General features: G+C 47.5%; 6 protein-coding genes across 6 annotated transcripts; 2 read left to right on the top strand and 4 right to left on the bottom strand.

The window, feature by feature from the left end:
- Positions 1–52: 52 nt before the first annotated feature.
- Positions 53–1,453, top strand: H6S33_002329 (uncharacterized protein; the record flags this gene model as incomplete). Its single annotated transcript, XM_044833705.1, has 3 exons — positions 53–363; positions 433–519; positions 580–1,453. The coding sequence occupies 3 exons, from the start codon at positions 53–55 to the stop codon at positions 1,451–1,453; spliced, it is 1,272 nt and encodes a 423-aa protein (XP_044693472.1).
- Positions 1,454–3,117: 1,664 nt separating this feature from the next.
- Positions 3,118–5,128, bottom strand: H6S33_002328 (uncharacterized protein; the record flags this gene model as incomplete). Its single annotated transcript, XM_044833704.1, has 7 exons — positions 3,118–3,185; positions 3,241–3,282; positions 3,341–3,536; positions 3,602–3,892; positions 3,951–4,010; positions 4,068–4,299; positions 4,362–5,128. 7 exons carry the CDS (start codon positions 5,126–5,128, stop codon positions 3,118–3,120), a joined length of 1,656 nt encoding a protein of 551 aa, XP_044693471.1.
- Positions 5,129–6,058: 930 nt separating this feature from the next.
- H6S33_002327 (uncharacterized protein) lies at positions 6,059–8,163 on the bottom strand (the record flags this gene model as incomplete). The annotated part of the gene is made up of 2 exons (XM_044833703.1): positions 6,059–7,741; positions 7,801–8,163. The coding sequence occupies 2 exons, from the start codon at positions 8,161–8,163 to the stop codon at positions 6,059–6,061; spliced, it is 2,046 nt and encodes a 681-aa protein (XP_044693470.1).
- A 553-nt stretch (positions 8,164–8,716) lies between these two features.
- H6S33_002326 (uncharacterized protein) lies at positions 8,717–9,339 on the bottom strand (the record flags this gene model as incomplete). Its single annotated transcript, XM_044833702.1, has 2 exons — positions 8,717–9,162; positions 9,222–9,339. The coding sequence occupies 2 exons, from the start codon at positions 9,337–9,339 to the stop codon at positions 8,717–8,719; spliced, it is 564 nt and encodes a 187-aa protein (XP_044693469.1).
- Positions 9,340–10,449: 1,110 nt separating this feature from the next.
- On the top strand, positions 10,450–13,109 carry H6S33_002325 (uncharacterized protein; the record flags this gene model as incomplete). Its single annotated transcript, XM_044833701.1, has 5 exons — positions 10,450–10,624; positions 10,765–11,468; positions 11,529–12,162; positions 12,213–12,230; positions 12,286–13,109. 5 exons carry the CDS (start codon positions 10,450–10,452, stop codon positions 13,107–13,109), a joined length of 2,355 nt encoding a protein of 784 aa, XP_044693468.1.
- A 1,305-nt stretch (positions 13,110–14,414) lies between these two features.
- H6S33_002324 (uncharacterized protein) lies at positions 14,415–17,520 on the bottom strand (the record flags this gene model as incomplete). Its single annotated transcript, XM_044833700.1, has 7 exons — positions 14,415–14,639; positions 14,700–15,949; positions 16,021–16,573; positions 16,625–16,711; positions 16,823–17,092; positions 17,150–17,379; positions 17,439–17,520. 7 exons carry the CDS (start codon positions 17,518–17,520, stop codon positions 14,415–14,417), a joined length of 2,697 nt encoding a protein of 898 aa, XP_044693467.1.
- Positions 17,521–19,182: the final 1,662 nt, after the last annotated feature.

Genomic DNA, 19,182 nt, shown 5'->3' with positions numbered 1-19,182 from the left:
CGCTATCACAAAGTCTCTAGACGCGTTCGTTCACGCCTTCCTCGCAGCCCAAATGTCTACCAAAAGCCTGGCTAACTCCAGATCTAACAAACAGGCTCGCGAAGCCTCGCCTTTCTTCTCACTCCCTAATGAAGACGGTAGTAATCCCCACCAAAATTATGACTCGGACCAGTCCCAGCAATCTCAACAGCATCAACCCATAACACTATCATGTGCAAGCTGCGAACGAATTGTCGGAGATAGCTCGGCCTTTTTGTGTGCGACCCGGCAGATGGGCACTATCACGTTGGATCGGATGGTGTCCACAAATTTTGGTCCTGGAGGATTAAAGACAAGTATAGAAGGCACTTGGGACGAGTTTTGGTATGGATTCTTGGCGTCGTCCCTTTGTATACGCTGGAAGCTAATATGGAGTTGTTAATCGGGGAACAGTAATTACAAAGACATTATATGTGGGAAATGTTCTACTGCTTTGGGGAAGATGTACTTTGCAACTACTTCGAAGCTTTCGGCTCTGCAGTTTGTATACCCTCGAGATTTCCCCCCATGAATATCCATTAACCTGTATCGGCCTTCTAGGAATAAATACACACTCAATGTAACAGCCCTTTCGTTTTATCATCATGCATCCGATGCACCCTCACTTCCTATCGCTGCCACCTCAGAGATCTATACGCAAATTCATCCTTCCCCCGACGCTTTGGCGGAGAATATTGGTCATATTATGACGATTTGTGTTATGCTCCGTGAAGAACAAGGAGATATCATAAGGGAGCTAAAGAAGTTAGGGCAGTCTACGGGAGTAGAAATAGACCTGGAAGATGGTGGCACAAGCGGGGTAGAGCTCGAATCAAAACAAAGCTGGATAGGGAGGACAGAAACCCTTAACGAGATTGTGGAGAAGGTCAAAGTCCTGGAAGAAAGTATCGAGAAGATAGGGAAAAGGCTTGGAATTCATGGAAATGACCAAGAAAACGGCTCTCCGGTTGGGGAACCCCGGAAACGAACACAGCAGGATGATATAGCCATGAGTGAAGTTGGCCCGCAACTGGGATTCCGGAGACAAGAGAAGAAACCACAAAAGGCTCCTCTACCAGTAATGCACAAAAGAAAGCGAAAAGGAGCCGACGATGATATCGTCTCTGGTGTTCGTAAGCAGGATGATGGAGCTTCTCCAATTACACATCATCAAAGTAAGAGAGGGTCCAAAAAGGAAGTGCCGAACTCACAGAGTGCGGATGAAGTGGAAGAGATCGACAATAATGATGGTGGCGAAGAGTACCAGGAGACTGGAGGGGACTGGCGGGAGGAAGAAGGGGACGAAGACGAGAAGGAAACGGAGAATCAAATAAAATCGCCGGCTGAAAAGCGGAGAAAAGCTATGAGAGTTCCCATCATAGATAAGAGGAAACCTACTGGAAGGAGAGTTCTACAAGGGAAAGCGCATAAGTAAATCCTCAGTAAAGTTGAGCTTGTAATGGGTATTATTACCAACGAGTGAAGTTCATTCTTCTTTAATTGAATCATTTATCCTTCTGTTGATTTAACCTAGGAATCTACATCCCTTATGAACAAACTTGGCTCTGATTAGAAAAATATTGCGACACAATGTGGTCACCCGAGCTACGGGATATATCTCAACAAGCTCGGTCGATATGTTTTCGTTGAATACGGCTATCAATATAGCTACCCCACGCCTAAAGCAACCCGAGACGGCTCCTCAAAGTCTGGCCGACCCCACTCAAGTATATTTACATGGAAGGCTACATCTTGCTGGTTAGCTCGTATAACTAGTATCTAACAGCGTCCACCCAACCCAGATCCCTTGATTTCCATGCCGATTGGTGTATTGAAAAGACAATCAGTTTTATAAAGAAATCATTCTATATGAGCTGGATGACTTATATATTATGATACCCTTAATCGTCATCAATCACTAGCGCAAAGCGACAGGTATATAAACATTCTTCGGGGCGCTCTATTAATTTAGTTCTTTAGAAAATGCTTCCAGATCCGTAGTAGCACTTCAAATCTGAAAAGGATGGCACGAGTCAACCGCAAAAATGAGGCCCTGACCAAATAATGATCGAACTAATATACTACACGGAGGAATGACCAACGAATTCAAAACAACCTCTTACGAGAATTATGGACCATCAGCTGACTCCAGAGTATATAATGAATTATCAATTAACAATAGGACGAGATTTGGTTGGAGAATAAATTATCAATCAATCAATCAGACATGTTGATTGGGGACAGTGTGCGAGTGACCACTTGTGATGGGGCCAAATAGCGAAGGCCCAAAGACAAATAAGAATGCCAAGCCGTTACTGCTTTGGTCTAGGGCCGGGGTAAAAATCTTTTGGGGGTATATCGAGCCTTCCCCGGGGAAAGCTTGGGTACAGACCAGGGGGGGAAATATTCCTGTATAATGTGATTCCAACCGCTGTAGGTATTATTTCGCGGCTTCGACAGACTTATGGAAGCGAGCGTGAATCGAACTTGTTTCTCAAGCTCTATTACACCGTAGCGAGAAGGTCTATTGGTTTCCTTGAATTAATTCAACACATGGGAAAACCTTTTCCCGTAGCGCAATCATAATATATCACTCTCACAAGCGCCAGATTTTATTGTTGTTTTGCTTATTTCATTGCCTGTATGCAGCCCGTAAGAAAATAGTGCAGGGTTTCTCCCATTGGGCATGGAATACCCCGACTGACATCTATGTTCAGCACGTTCACATTATTGTTGAAATTATTGGGTGCGAGCATGGGAGCAATTTCTAACTGCCAGGGGACAATCATGCCCTGGGAAGTCTATGTAAGACCATGGTTATGTATGTCAAGATAGAGCCATATTCCGTCTCTTTGACATGAATCTATGAGCACAAAAGGGCCTTTTTTTGTTTTTGTTTTTGTTTTTGTTTAATTGCAAAAGGCCTTGATATGCGCCTCTATATGATAGATAACGAAGAAAGGCAACATCTTCCGTGCATACTCTTTTATATTACAATATTTATGCTAGCGGCGATTGTACCCCATAATCTTTGTCTTCATAACTAGAAATCTTATCAGAGTATATTAAAATGCATACATCTACATAACAGAAGTCTCTTCACCGCTTCAACAAGAGGTTTACAGCCAAATTTTTAAGAAAATCCCGCTCCGCCTTACGATCGCGACCTAAAGCTCTACTTAGCTGGGATACAATAATTGGTGGTCCAGAATATTCACCTACCTTTAAATTTCTTGATTGATCTTTTCCTATCTTGGATTGACTCTATACACCGATAAGTATACAAATCTCCCATACATAACACCAACTAGGGGCCACTTACTAATCTCGTGTAGGAAAGTGACAACATGTGATACCAGAGATCGATATGCCGGATCTATCTTTGACGGGAATTTCACCATCTCCGTATGGCTCCGTCCAATAGGTATTCTAAACTCATTAGGAAATCCCATCTGTGCAGACACTCTCGTCACCATTTCTACTTCTTCCCCAAAGCGCCCATACACGCCCGATTCAGACTAGAGGAGAAAAAGTCAGAGCTCTCTATTTGTGTATCCCACATAGGAGAAGATAATCAAGTCACCTTCGCAACAGTTGGTGTTGTCTCCGTCTCATAGAAGCTAACAATCCCGATATTCGCCCACACATCAGCAAGGTGATCACGCTGTTCCTCTAACCAGTGCGACTGTGAGCTCTCTTTTAGTTGCGAGAGAAGATGGAGTCGTGTCGAATCCGAGTTCTTCTCTATGTCTTGTATCATGTCTTCTAGCTGCGAGACCTTAAGACCCTTATGTGGGGTTCCAAAAAATATAACGGCGTGGGTTGCGTCAAGGATATGTCGGCTATGTTGGATATTCTTCGAATGTACCAACGCCTGCCAGGAAAAGCTTAGTACTTTCTCATATAGTCTCTGGCGAAATTTCTCGTCAAACCTGTGCTATCAGAATACCACCTAAGCTGTGTCCAATGAAGATGATTGGTCTCGATTTTTTCTACTACAGGGTTAGTTGATCATTCACCTAGACAATTTATCATAAAGTGGCTGGCACCTCAGGTGAATCTCTCGAATTGGTCAATTGCTGGATGAAATGCCGCCGGTAATCCACCATCCCATCATCTACTGTATTCTCGATAAGCTTGGTATTATACCCATAGGTCATTATCCTAACTCGTCGAATATCAGGCTCAATCGGAAGGAAGTCCTGAAGCCACATCTTCTGTGTCTTCCGGCTCTTCCAAGAGCCATATGCATGCCCTGCAAGGCCTGTCACAGCAACGATACTAAGCGTACAAAATATCAACTCAAAGCTTGGTCTAATTATTCTCCAGAGGGGATGTCTTACTCAACGATATCCTGTTCCTCCTCTGGGGTGTTCAAAGGCGTCAAATCGTAAAAATGTGTGTCAATCTCGAACTGCACGCCCTTTTCACCAGCTACATGTTCCGGCACATCCACAAATACTGATTCATTCCCATTCTCCACCACAGGCTTGACGAGCTCCGGCGGTGGACCCTGCAGCTTCAGGTTCAGAACCGCGGTTTGACTCACGTCAGCGCCGGAGCAGGAGGGATAGAGTGAGGCGGTAAAGTTCTGGGGGTCGATGCCTTGAGAAGCGAGGTAATGGGCGAATTTGTCTTCGGCCCAGGATTTAGGGATGCCTTGGACTCGAAAAGATTTTATCCCTACAAAGGGTTTTTTCTGGGGCGGCGGGGATGGAGGTGTCGGTGGAGAGATATGTGCCTCTACTTTAACCTCTAGGGGAGGCGGGTCCATGGGTTCGGGGGTTGGCTCTTGGATCTCCTGAGGAGGTGGGGTCACATCATCGATGGGTTGTTCTTCTGCATCCTTTTGAGGAGGTAGGTCTACAGTTGTGATGTTATGTTCTTCTTCTTTTTCTTCAACTGTTCGAGGAGGAGGGTCATCAGGTTTGATACTAGCGTCGCCATCTTGTACTACCGCCTCTGTATCGACTGTAGTAGTTGTAGAGATATTCTCGGTAGTTTCTGGCTCCGTGCGTATTGGCTGCTCGGTTGCAATTATGGTAGACTGCTCTGTACTGGACCAAGGATTCCAATACAGTTCTGAATTCGACAAAGTCGAGAAATCCATAGTGCAATGGTGAAAATGATAATTAACTAGTTAGCTATGGCCGGTAGATGTTGTTACATATATAATATTACTGTATGAAGGCGGGGTCGACCAAGGCTACCTTCAACTCATTCCGTGTTGGCGTGCATGGCTTGTGTGGTGACACGGCGATTCTATTTGATTAGCATTGGGTCTGATCAGCGTTTCGAGGGCTGTTTCCTATTCACTGGGTAGTAACCATGCATGGCGGCGGGTAGATAGCGGGAGGCTACGAGATCGTAACCATACAACCAACCAGCAACTAACAACCGTTCCCAATAGGAATCACTACTCTAGACGTCAATCGTGCTGAAAAATCTGCGCCCACATAAGGGCGAGCTTGAATACGTAATGTAATGATTAATCCTTTTGCTATGTCGTTATTAGAAACAGCAGGCTCCCAAACTGTTATGCTGCTTAGCCTCTACAGAGTTTCACTCCTACTAGCTAGGAGTCCGTAATTCGTCTTGACCCCATTCACACATGAAACTAATCTACGATTGGTTATAACGTCAATACATGTATGATAGCATACTAACTAAAACTTTCATTAAGGCGGAGCACTAAGATACAGAGTGATGGATAGAAAAATCTTGAGGCCTGTTCACAGAATAATTTTGGTAAGTAAAGTATATGCTTAGACAGAGTGATAAAGATTTGTTGGGAGCGGACCTTAATGAATCTTCTAGTCCAGTCATTTGTCGGGTTTATATAACATGTGGATGCCCTAGCTTACTTCATGATATCACCAAGCTTTAGAACTACCCCTAAATAAACGTTTACCAATTGATTTTACTGATTTGATGTCCAATATTTAAGTCTTATCTAGTCCAAATTCATAAAATTAAGTACCATGATTTCACTCATTTCTAATAATACAGATTTTAGCCCACCATATCAATTTTTCCCCACCTACTTCACATCCATAAACCCAATACCCCACCTCGCAACTCTCACCGCCTCTTTCAACTGCTGCTCCTCAACATCAGTCCACTGGACAGTCAGCTCATCCCACTTTTTCGTCTTATACTGCTCCTTGAACTCCTTCTGCATCTCCAGAAGCCTTCTCATCTCCAGCGGGTCCCCAGTACCGGAGTACACAATGAACGCCGTGCATTTTGGCAGGGCATCCCAAATTCTCTTGACACATGCCGCTGTCTCTTTGACTGCGTCGGTAAGTCTCTCCGTACTCGCGGCTGTCGACACTGTACCTGTCCAGCCGCGAGCGCCCTCTAATGCACGTAACCGACCCCATACTAGGTGAGCAGGTTTGTTCTGTGAGTCGCCAGATACGCACGCTGCGATGCCTTCCACGACATCGTCGTCTGTGTTTGCGCTGATCGCCCTAGCAACACCTGGCCACTTCCTCTCGAGCCCTGTGCCGCCGTCGACTATGGCCCCGACCTTGGTATACACTGGGTATCTCTCTATTCTCTTAAAGATACTTTCTGTCACCGGCTCGCTGCTGCCAAAGTCTACCCCACGTTCAAGCTTCATCTTAAGCAGGTCAAGGCACGCTCGAGCGTCCTCAATGCTATCATGGCCCGACGGGCCACCGGTCTGGATCTCACGCTTGAGGTGTCGGGACGCCAGGGACTTGAGAGATGCTTTGAGTGGCGGCCCGCGTGGGTGTGTATATATGATAGACGTATCGACGATATGCGGGTGGGTATAGCGCATTGCGATGAGATCGTTGTTGAGCCCCTGGCCGACAAGGATGGTATCGTTGTTGAGTACACTCTTGAGGTGCGCCTGGACGTCGGCGAGGGTCGTAGTGACGTTAGCCAGCTTTTCGGGGGTCATACCGGAGAAGCGAGTCAGGTAGTCGGTGATTGGGAGTTTAGGCTTCACGAGGGTGTCATAGACGACGTCGCCGTCCCAGTCGAGGATGGAGATGCGAGTGAGTTCAGCGCCGGCAGCGGTTATACACATCTCGCAGTCGATGGCGTAGATGGTGAGGCCCTCTGTTACGGACCCTTTTTGGTTCTCGCGGGGTGTGCCGCGCGGGGTGAGGTCTGTCTCAGCCCAGCCAGTTTCTGCGCGAGTGGCTAGTAGTGCGATCTCCTCTTCGCTAGGTGGGTTGGTGCCCCGGCGCTGGGCCAATTGTGAAGAGTGCAGCGGGTACTGTTCGTCGATGAGCTGGTCAAGGGACATGAGGAGGCTTGAGACGGCGATGCGTTTTGAGGTACGATTGCTAGGTGGGTTGAAGCCTTTGGGTAGCGGGCTGTTGAGGAAGGAATTGACGGGGGAAATGAGGCGACCGCTACGCTCGTCGCCGCCAGCCTTGATGGGCCAGACGTGGTTGAACATTGTCGGAAACTCGGAGAGGCATGAAGCGAGCTTGTCGGCGGAGAGTTCAGTGGGCCAGAAGGGCATATTGACGTCGGGGGAGGGCTTGGGCACGACCTTTGACGCTGATTTGGGGTCGATGGACTTGATGGCCTTAGTGTCGTCTCGGGGGATGGGTTCGCCGATGTCTTCTGCGACGGAAACAGCGGAGGCAGCGGCGGATGGGTGTAGTAGTGGCGTGGTGAACATGTCGAGTGTAAGGCCTGGGACCATCAGCACTACGGCTCTACGGATCTCTGGTTTATTCTGTGCTTCATTATTAGTACCTGCGATCTCCCTACAAGAGCTATAAGGGCAGAACGTACTCGAACCATCAACCACTGCGGCGCGATGCCATCTGCCACCAACCAGAGCGCCAGGTTCTGTATATCGCTGATCTTGACTGCGCTCTTCAGTTTTTGCGGGCTCAGTCCCATCTCCGGATAATGCCTTCCCTTTGGCTCCTTCTTCGCCTTCTTCTGTTTTTTTTTCGCAGGCTCCCACTCGGTACCTTCTTGTTCGCCTCCGTCCTTTTCGGGTTCTGTGTGCGTGGTGGTGGGGCCGCAATTTGACGTGAGCTTGAAGTCGCCAAACTTCACGGGTGGAAGCTCTGGTGGTTCCTCCATGGGCAAGGTGGGGCCGGATGAAGGGTTGCTGGGTTGCTTACGCTTTTTGTTGCCTCGTCCCATGATCGCGCGACTCAATAATAGTTGCCTAGATTTGGTAGGGAGGGGGGGAAAGAGCTGGCTGCAGCTTTGTGTTCCTTCTGGGTTGGTGCTGCCTGAACCTTTGACGTCGTTGACACTGACTGACCTGGTGCATGAGCCTCAAATTTCAGTTACAGGGTTAGGGCTGGTGCATGGACGGTCACTCGGGTGGTGGGACCCTGAACGAACGTCACGGGTAGCGTGATTGGTCATGATGATAGCGCGAGACTGGAATTCGAGTGTATTTATGTGCATGCAGTTGCTCTACCGGCAGAGGAAGTGCTGAAACATCCTTTGGTTCTTTCACATGCTCTTAATCCTCTTATCCTAGGTGTGCTCTTTACATGTAATCACGCGATAATTCCAAGATACCAGGCATCTTTCTCGAGGATCTAATTCGTTTCGTTTCCCTATCTGCAAGCAAACATAAAACTACAGGGTATCACACCAGCCAAGAAAATATCTAGACAGACCAAACCCACAAAAGGGCGAAAGCAGGCAGCTAGTCGCCCCCGCCCCCCCCCCCAATACCGAACTAGTTCTGCTTCTCCACACGGGAGATATCCCAATTGTTCAGCACTCCAACGCCGGCCGTGATGTAGGTCGCGAAGCTCAACCATGCCAGATACGGTACCATCAGGTATGCCGACGTCGTATCCCATTGACTCCACAGTGCCGCCAGCGTCCCCACATTCGCTGTCAGCGCCACGATATCGGCCAGCGCCAGAGCAGGCTTCCTCAGCCCAAAGAACAACGGCATCCACACGAGGTTCAGCCCGAGCTGTGTGGTGTAGGCTGTTGTTCCGGCGAGGGCCAGGCTGCGGATGGAAGGGTCGGGGTGCGCGAGCCCGATGGTCGTCGCGCGGTACGCTGCATAGCCCATGGTGCCGTAAAGCACCGTCCAGACGGGGCCAAAAACCCAGGCGGGTGGACGCAGGGGGGGCTGCCGGATGGCAGCATAGACCTGCTTGGTCGCCTTTGCTGGAGGGGTGTTAGTAGCTACTCTACGGACGAAAATGAGGTTTGGATTGAAGCCATACGTCGGGTTGCGTATCCAATGGCTGAGCCGAGGGTTACTGGGAGGAGAATTGCAACTGCAGGGGAGCTAAAGACCTGCGAGGGAATGGTAATGGAGGGGACGTATGGAAAGAACGACATGGTAGTTGTCGAGGTATTCACTTGCAGTGTAGTGAAACAGAGCAGTACTGGGAGAGAGGGGAATGAATGGATGGAGGAATTGATTTGGTTATATATATACTTGTAGACTCTATATGGGCTCTGGGACAAACAGGAAAACGAGAGAACGATCAAACCAGATGCGCACTCGGAATAATCAGACGTGGGGATCGGACATGAGTTTGCAGGGCCCTGGGGTGACGTGCTGCTTCTCAAGCCACAGTGCACAGCATGAGCTGACCCTGTCATACCGTTGAAACTTTTCTCCGAAATAGTAATAGGTACAGCATTAGCCACGTCCCACTGCCATGTACTGAGGCGGAATTAGAATTAGGTGGAAGAGCACGTCTGTTTGATGATCTTCTCGTTTGGGGGTTGTGTCACTTGTGTGGGCCCTTGGTACTCCGTGGTGCGTGCGCGAGCTTTGTCTGCAGTTCTCCACACGCAGCAGAAGATTCACAGGACAACCTGTCAGCTCACATTTGTTACGCACCAAGTCTCATTTTCCATCTTCTTTCCCCCTTCCCTGATATTCTTACCCACACCACACCCATCATCCATCCTCTCACCCTCTCATCACCACCACCACCACCACCACCACAACCACCACCACACTCTTTCAACGCTCATCACAACAACCATCGCAGCCACATCCACTGCGCTATTCAATCCATTTACAGAATAGCAATCCTCATCGTTAGCCTCCCAAAATCTCTCTTCTTTCTGTTCGCATTTCTATATCTTTTCTTCTTCTCTTCTTCTCGTGTGTTACCTTTTTTTTCCTGCTCTTCTTCCTCTGATCTTCCACACATCCTACTTCTTCGCTACTCCCCCCTGTTTCTTCTTCCCCCCCCTTACCCACCTATTATCTCACCTACCCTCTCTTGATTAATCTCTTATCCCCACTTCGCTCGCATTTCCCTTCGCATTTGTTCCTCTCTTTTTGATCTTTTTTAACGGTTTCGGTCATGTCTCGGCACGTACACAGATCAAAGTCTTCGACCACAGCATTGTCGCGTTTCTCGCGTCCTACGACAACTAAGAATCCTCACAACGGCTGACCGCCGGGAGCCCTTTTCGTGACTACTAAAAATGTCGTTTTTAACCAACGACCGCTATGCTGGCGGCGATAGGGATAGGGATAGGAGCCGTGGTAGTCGGGATCGCTCCGCCATGGAGAGTGACTACGGTCGGTTAGCCGAGAGACCGGAGAGGTTAGATGGTGACTGGCCATATGGCAGTGGGAGAGGCAGGGGCAGGAGTCCTGGTGGGTTTCTTATTTCTCAATTTTCTTGCTTTCGCCAGAGTGATCGCATGCTGTCGTCCTAGCAACAAACCTGGCCTTCTGGAAACGCGGGTTAGGCGGGAATTTATTTTGGGGGAAATTGCTAACGGAGTTTTGCATAGTGCCCCCTCGTAATCGCCGTCGCTCTCGATCACCACCCCCGATGTTGACTGGAAACATCGACCGTTATGTTCCCCGTTCTCCTCAGCCCCGCCGCTCGCGTTCTCCTTCGCGCCCACGATTTGATCCCTATCCACACCATCCACCTGGAATGCCTCCAATCCCGGGGACCAAGCCTGGTACTATTGATCGATACGTTCCACCCCAGAGTATTGCTGCGAACCCAATGCTATTTGACCCACACAAATTGGACTACCAAGTAGCTTTCAATTATTTCTCCGATTGGTACCACCAGGAGAACCCAAGTGAACCTGGTAGTAACAGAAAAGAAGAGGTTAAACAAAAGTACGAGGAGTACAAGGAAGAGCTACAGGCGCGCCTTGCCAGGAGCTTTGTAAGTTCCCACAAGAATGACGAATGGTTCAAGGAACGCTATGTTGCCGGTGAGAAAGAGACTGTCAAGGAAAAGATTATAGCCTACCGGAAAGGTGCCTGGAGAAGGTGGAATGTTCTCTTTGAGAATGGGGCATTAGATGGTATCGACAGAGAAAGCGGCAACCACGCCTCAAAACAGGGCGATAATTCTGGCGCCGATCCTGGCGAAGAGATCGAAGAAGTAAATAGAGGAATTGAGGATGATGGTTTAAAGCCCGTTCTGTTGATCAAGACAATCAGCCCCACAGTCAGCAGGAAGCAACTAGAAGAGGTTTGTTCCACTTGCACTTGAATATCCGGTGACAAGTGCTGATATGACGAATGAATTTAGCTTTCTGCCAACAATCTGCCTAATTTTCAATTCGTCTCTCTGTCCGACCCCAACCCCTTGAAAAAGTTTCACCGCATTGGCTTCATTCTACTATCCCCCACTGATCCCAATGATCCCACTTCTGAACCTGCGACTGTTGACGAGTCTACCGTTGAGCTTCTGAATGGTAAAAGTATCCATGATGATACTCATGGTGACTTTATGTGCCATGTGGGAATTCACAATGGTCCCCCAAATGCTAGGACGAGAAAGGTTTTAAATGAGGCCATGAGCATGCCTGAAAACATCAAAAAGGAGGCTGAATTGGTCGAAAAATGCATTATCAAGTTCGAATCCGAACTTCGTTGTGACGAAAATGATATGAGTGGGTATGAGGGGTGGGAAATGATCAAAGACAAGGTGGACGAATATGGCCGTGGGGAAAGGGAAAAACGAGAAGGTAGCGAAGAAGAAGGCGAAGAGGGCGCTGAGGGAGAAGTCCAGCTCAAAATCCAGAAAAAGACCATTGATCTGGGCGTTGAGTACCTCCGCCGCGTATTCTCTTTCTGTATCTACTGCGTGTCTTCATCCGACTCCATACATGAACTCACCAGAAAGTGTCCTGGTGGGCATACTAGACGCCCCACCCCGTCCAGTGAGTATGTGCCGGAAACAAGGACAATCAATTGGACCAAAACATGGCAGGAAAAGCTGGAAATGTTTGTTAGTCCTCCCCACCCAGATGACGAGGACTACAGGGAAAGGCTCAAGAAAGTAGGGGGAAAGCCAATTGATGAGGCCGTGGAAGAAGAGATCATGAAAAGTATGAAACAGGAAGACGAAGGCAAGTACAGATGTAAAGTCGCGGGCTGCACAAAGTTATTCAAAGCCGAAGAATTCTGGAGAAAGCATTTGGATAAGAAACATTCAGAGTGGCTTCAAGGTGTTGAGGCTGAGGCTTCCCTGGTCAACAGTTACGTTCTCGACCCATGCCGCGTCCACCCTCCAAAGTTGGAACAGAATAGTCAAGGTGGATTCACGACAGTGCAAGGTGGTAGAGGAGGCTTCCCTATGCTTCCAATAGGAGGGTTTGGAGGTCCTGCTGCAGGCGCTTTCCAGCCACCAGCAAGTTTCAACTTCAACCCAGCATTCTTCCAGGGCCATCACAGCGCAGGTGACAAATACATACCCGGCCACCTTAACGGGGGTCCTGGTGGTGCTGGTCTTCCCTCGGATCCCCGCCGCGATGGAAACGGTGTAGGCCCTATGAGGAGAAGAGATAACCGCTTACCGCTTGGAGCTGGCAGTACTATATTGCCTGTCGGTGGCCCTCCTGGCAGAGAAAGATATGCGCCATATGCTGGTAGACGTGGCGGACCCACTGATAGGAATGATAGGGAGAGGGAGAGGGACAGAAGAGACAGAGATATGCGTGAGGTCCGACAAGGCACTGGCGGTCCTAGTGGGAGGTCAGGTTCAATTGGTGGCTCCACTGGACCCGAAGCCGAACTTGCAGTCTTAGGTAGAAGCGTCAAAAGTTACATGGATCTCGATGCGGCTGGTGGAGGGGAGAAGAAGTCAGTCGAGGAGTTGGATTACTAGAGAGCGCCCATATATAAGATATAACCCTTATACAATTGGCAATAGTTCACGGGACACTTATCATTTCGTCCATGGGGGTTTACTCAAGGCTTTTTTATTATTATTATCGGTTCTTGACTTCTGGTTTTCGTTTTTCAATTTATCTGTTCACCCCCCATTTCCTTTCTTCCTTTCTTTCCTTCTTCCTTTGTCCAAAGGACAAATTCTTTTTATAAATACTCCAGTATTTGCTATTCATACAAAAAAATGTGTACGGGGTAACTGGCGCGGGAAGAGTGGCTGGTATGGGGCAAGGGGATAGGCACGGTTAATGATGGTGGTTATCTATTTGTTATTCTTTCTCTCTCTTCGTGTTACGTTTCTTTTGTTGCTCTACCTTCGCTCCTATGTGTCTCGAGTTTTGAAAAGCTGCTGCTGATTTGTATCCTAGTTTTACTACCTTTGCAATTGATTTTCCTTACAATTATTACTAGTGGGTCATGGGTGATCAATCGTGTCTTGGCGTGTGGTGCTGGGGTCCTTCTCCCGTCAACCTTCATCCACGATAATCCCAAATCCACTCCAACAAACAGCTTGATCAGGTGCGATTTTTCTTGCCTGTACCATTATAAAAAAAACGTATGTCCATATGCACCTTACATATACCGCTCTGTGGTGAACCAATGTAGCCCACGTAAGCCGCCACACTTCGTTCTACATGCACGAATGTGTCATCATCTACACACATCTGCTTGCAATTGGATGGGCCTTAGGTAAGATAGGGAAGGCTGACCTTGAGCGGCGAGCGGCGGGGGTATAGTATATCAGCCCCGACTGCTTCTAGTATCAATTCTGCTGGGGGCTACGTGTAGCAGTCGAATATTCGGTCTTTACCCACTGCCAGTGTAGCTAATGCTCTGGTCGGTGGTCCAAGCCTGTTGGATCAAGACATATTTTGTGGTGTCTCTCGAAATTATATCAACAGGGGGCTTGGAAACTTGTTTACTGACAGTGGCTACTTGCCAGACGATTTTAACCTACCGTGGATCAAAATTGCGACCTATCTAGTCTAGTCTAGTCTAATCCCGTACTGCTGCTTGTTGGCGCCTGAAATTGATCATCGGGCTTGGATGCTGATTACCTCAACCTGCACATACGACAAAAATTTGGCAGGAAAAGAAAAAGAGAGGAAACAGGTTGTAGAAATAAATAAAGATACACGAATTAAGCTCCACTGCCCACACTCCCATCATCGCCCATTCCATTGAGTCATTAATAAAAGTGCCAATGTATTCTATTAGAGGAAAGAAAGTCCAGCCTTCTAACCTAGCCAGCCAACACTTGCCTCAACTGCAACAAAAAGTGCTCCTTCAGCTTCGGAACCTCCGTAACAACCGGTTTTTCGGGTTCGCCTGCTCTCCGCCTGAGGTGGTCCTGCTTCTTCTTCCGTTTCCTTCGCTCGGCCTCAATTGGGTCTGCCTGGTCGTCGCTTTCATTTTCATCGCCGGATAGTTCGTCGTCGTCGATGTTATTGAGGTCATCGAGATCACCCTGCGTGAAAGCCAGTCAGTATAAAATTACCACAACGGGGAAAGGTATTCAGGTACACACATCAGCAATGCCAAAATCACCAACGCTAAACTGGTTTTCGGGCCCAGTGGATAACCAAGCAGATTGGTCTTCACCGGCGGTGGCCATCTTCTGTCTCGTCTTGTCCTCGTGCCACTTTCTCCTTCTCGCCTGCCATTTGATCAACTGGTCTATCTCATCTTTGGCCTTAACGCCATCAACTACACCAGTCTCTATGGCGTGCCTCATCAACTCGTTCATGTCAAGTGCACCTCCTGAGGGACCCTTCCTTAGAAAACCAAGAATACCCTCAAGCCATCCCATAAGATTCTCAAACAATCCATCATCATGTATATGCACTTCATGAACAAACTTATAGAAATTGTTTTCATGCCTTGCGCAGAGGTCTATAAATGATTGCACGGTCTGATTCGGATCGCTAGACATGTCCTGATTCTGTGCTTTCTCCACGACTTTGATCATGTCATCGATGAATATTGAAAAATCGGTGACAGAGTTGTAGACATTTGCAGACTTGTAAACGCGAATGAGGGGCTCATAGAAGATCGTGAACAAATCTCTAAACAGCTGCAATGTTACTGGTTCTCCGATCATTTCTAGCATCATATTCTTATCGCGCTGGCGGGTATACAATTTGAGTAGCTGCTTGAGATGCGCAAATAGTTGTGCGGATGCTCTCATGTCATCCTGGACGTTTTCGACGGCGTTGTTCCATGCAACATAAGCATTGAACACCGTTTCAATCTGCTTTGATTCTAGCTCGGGCTGAATGTACTCGCTCCTGAGGATGGCAACGATGATATCTACGCGATCTGCTTCTGCATCTTCTCTAATTTGCTGTTTAACCTCCTCATCTGCCTCTGTGAACCCTTTTAACTTGGTACAGAAGACCGGATCGGCGATATCCAAAGTTAGCGAATCGATGCTTTTCTGCAACTGCTTGATACCGTCTCCTATCGCCATACTCAAAACTCTCTGCATCAATGATCTTGATCCAAAAGGTGTGGCTAAGAATAGATCAAGAACACCAGACATGACGGCAGCAGGATTGGCGATACGGATAACGTTTTTGAGAACAGTATAAGGAATCAGTGAGTGTATTCTCTTCCCTTGGGCAAAGAGTTCGCTGGAGTTGTCTTCGGCGAGAAATAGATGATATATTGTCGCCGCCACTTCGATACGGAGCCATTCAGCGAATTTTTTGTATTGGATAGAGAGGTCTGCAAGTTTATCCTTCTGCCTGATCTCCGCAAAAAGTTTTGTGAGACCATCTTTATGAAAAAAGCTCCATTAGTATTGCACGATATTTATAGAGAGTTCTAGATGGTGAGTGGGTAATTACTTGATTCAACGATTTCCCGTCTGAAACTTTCCATATAAACGTCTAACTCCCTCGCTCTTTGTCTTGCAATCTCATAGAACCGCCTCTGTTCTTCGATTCGGATATTATCCATCGCTCTCCTTCTTTCTTCATCGATTCTCTCCTCCGCATTCAACGTGATCGGGTTTTCAAGCAAAAACTTTGTTATTGCTCTACTCTTAGCAATCTGCTCGTCTCCCAGTAAAGCTCTCAGGAAAGCTCTTAATGATATTCTCTGGTTTTCGCGCCAAAGCTCTACAGGAGGGTGATCAAGAGAGCTTCGTGATGCATTTCGACTTTTACTAAGGCCAAGCGATGATCCTAGAGATGATCCAAGGGAATGTGAACGGGCATGTGATTTTGAAACGTTCCCGTTATTAGGGTGAGACTCGCCTGACGAAGATGTCAAACTTGAGTTGGAAGATATTGAGGAGCGGTCATCGCCTGTAGACTGGGAAAGATACGCGGATGCAGAGGAGCTTTGGGATTTGCGGGGAAGGGGTGGGAGGACTTTTCCTGGGATTTCTTGTCGCAACTATAGATCGTTAGCATCTAGCAGCAACTTCTCAAGAAATTGTTTACCTACTTCTTTGTGCAGCCGTACAAAAGCGCCGTATCTGCGACCTACTACAACATCAGGTTGGTTCACTCTTTTCGTGCGAAGAAGGAATTCCTATATAGCATCAAAATTAGCAGAGTTTTTTTTTTTGACTCTGGCGCGGAATATCCTACGCACAGCATGTATGTGATATCGAACGGTCCTCTTAACACTTATTTGCCTCACAGAAGCAATATTCACGTCCCACCCGTTAATCCAGTTTCCTTCTGGTACATTTATCAATAGACCGCCTTCATGAGCTGCTCTATCTGCTCCACCGGCTGCCTCAATCTCTTCGAATCCTACTCGTTCTTCATATCCAGAAGCTGTTGGAATACCAGAGTTCATCATTAGTTCAACAAGCTTCTCACATTTCAGGGCGAGTTTGCGACGTTTGGTTTCTTCGAGTCGATCTTCGGATGAGGAGATGCGTTTGTTTGCAAACGACTCAAGGAACTATACCATCATTAATTTTGTCAAATTTTGACCACCAGCAGCTCAATTTTTACTCACCACTTGCAGTCGATCTTGCCAAAACTCCTTCTCCTTCGCTTGATTGAGAAACGGAAATTTTCGAACATGGTGTACAAAAATATATCTGAGAATCGGCAGCTCACTATCCACGGGAGCAACCTCTCCAAGTGGTGATCTAAATGGGGCGCCGAAGCGCTGAAGCGCAGTTGGTGAGTTGAGCTCTGCAATCTCGAATCTAACCTGGGTGCCAATAAGCTCTCGCTTCAAATCTATCTCAGGTCAGCTGCGATGCGAAAGCGGGGTAAATAAGTAGGAACTGGAAACAAACAGTGCTCTTGTTTCCCCGTCAAAATATTATTCTTATTCCCTCCATCATTAATCGAGAGGCTAGAGATCTCGGGGTGTGCCATGGTGAACAATGATGCAGTTCCTTAACGGATTGTTGATGATGATGCTTGACTATATTGTACGCAATGAGATGTCGAAGCTTTGTGCGGCTGAAAGCACAGAAAGACAAAGCCACTTTTCTTTCTCCTCAAGTTGAATGGGTGAAGCGCGTAGATCGATGAAGGGTAAAGTAGAGTAGAATGGTTAGAGCAAGATCCCTCGCCCTGTATATCAACCTGACCTCTGTATGCTGGTGTTGGTTCTTTGACGAGCTCTTTATTTATTATTCTAACTTTTTCTATCGGGGATAGGTCGCTTCGTATGACGTATAGAAGGGTCTCGCCCTCACACGAAAAGAGCAAGACTGACTGCGCCTCCCGTAAGACGCGCACGCAACGCAACTGTGCATACATACATGACGATCCACGTCCATCCATCTACCCCTGCTTGATGCACACAAACAACCAGATGGAAATGTACTCTAAGTGCACCAACATCCAACAACAGGGTCGTCCCGGTTGACGGCCTAGATAACCTGGTACCGTATCAGATTGGGAAATGGGTCATTGGCATACAAATTTGGTTGTAGGTCTGACACAGTACTGTAAGAAAATAACTTGACTCTATAGACCATAGTTTACGCTCCCTCCACTCGTTGTAGAGAGTGTGCTAATATAGGAGATTTAAAACCAAGCCCGTGGTTCTATCAGCAAGGAAACGAAAGAAGATACGGGATTTTCTCCGCCCAATTATTCTAAACATCCCGCAGTCATCTTTTTTTGGCCAAAATTAAGACAACAAGGCGGCTTAGTTACTTTTCTCTTCACAGTCCGATATCGGAGTTTAAACCATACCAAGAGATACATACGTACCCTATTTTTCATCATTGGCATTGGCACTCATCACCTCGGAGTCTCGGCGGAAACATGTACAAGACTCTACCATTTGCTAATACCCGGCTTTGGACAAGGTAATAAAGTGCATGTATGTAAGGTATGCTGGCGCATATGCACCCCAAACCATGGTGAGGCGCTCCGCCTCCAAGGTTAAGGTAAATAGAACAAATGACCAGTTTATAGGTACATTAAAGTAGATATAGATGTGTCTAGGTTAACCATCAGACAAGCTGCATTGATGCCATTCCGGACGTTACCCATAAGTCGGACAGATCCTCATGGAATTACTTACCAGGGTAGAATACAGTATCCTACAGCAACCGTGACAAGTAAAGAAAACCCCTTCGAATACCTGGGGCGGGTAGATCTTTGTCAGGCAAGGTGATGCCAGATAGCCATTTGCCCGTATTGGGCATATCGTAGAGCAATCAAAGCTTGGTATATCGGTAGTGAATCGAAACTGTCCATGAAAGAGTATTACTGATACTCTACTCCCCGCGCCGCCGAACTTCCGCCAATCAGTCAGTCAAGCACAAACTGGTCTGTGCCGGACCTCCGGGAACGCCGCGTAAGCATGTCTCGGCAACGCTTGTAGACATACTTGTGAGTACGTAGAGTGCTCTGCCACGAGGATGAATACGAAGACTTATGCTTATTAGGACGTCGTCCTAGGCGCTAGGGTTGAATGTCTGCCTTGAAGCTTTTCCACAGCTTAGCGCGAATTATCTCAGCACTAACTATGGCGCATGTCGCCCTACATATTCATACAATATCACTCGATTGTGTTGC

Source organism: Morchella sextelata, assembly GCF_020137385.1.
Source record: "Morchella sextelata strain SCLS chromosome Unknown scls_12, whole genome shotgun sequence".
NCBI classification, from domain to species: domain Eukaryota; kingdom Fungi; phylum Ascomycota; class Pezizomycetes; order Pezizales; family Morchellaceae; genus Morchella; species Morchella sextelata.
The sequence above is the reverse complement of the archived record's forward strand: the minus strand, read 5'-3'. Positions and strand labels throughout refer to the sequence as shown.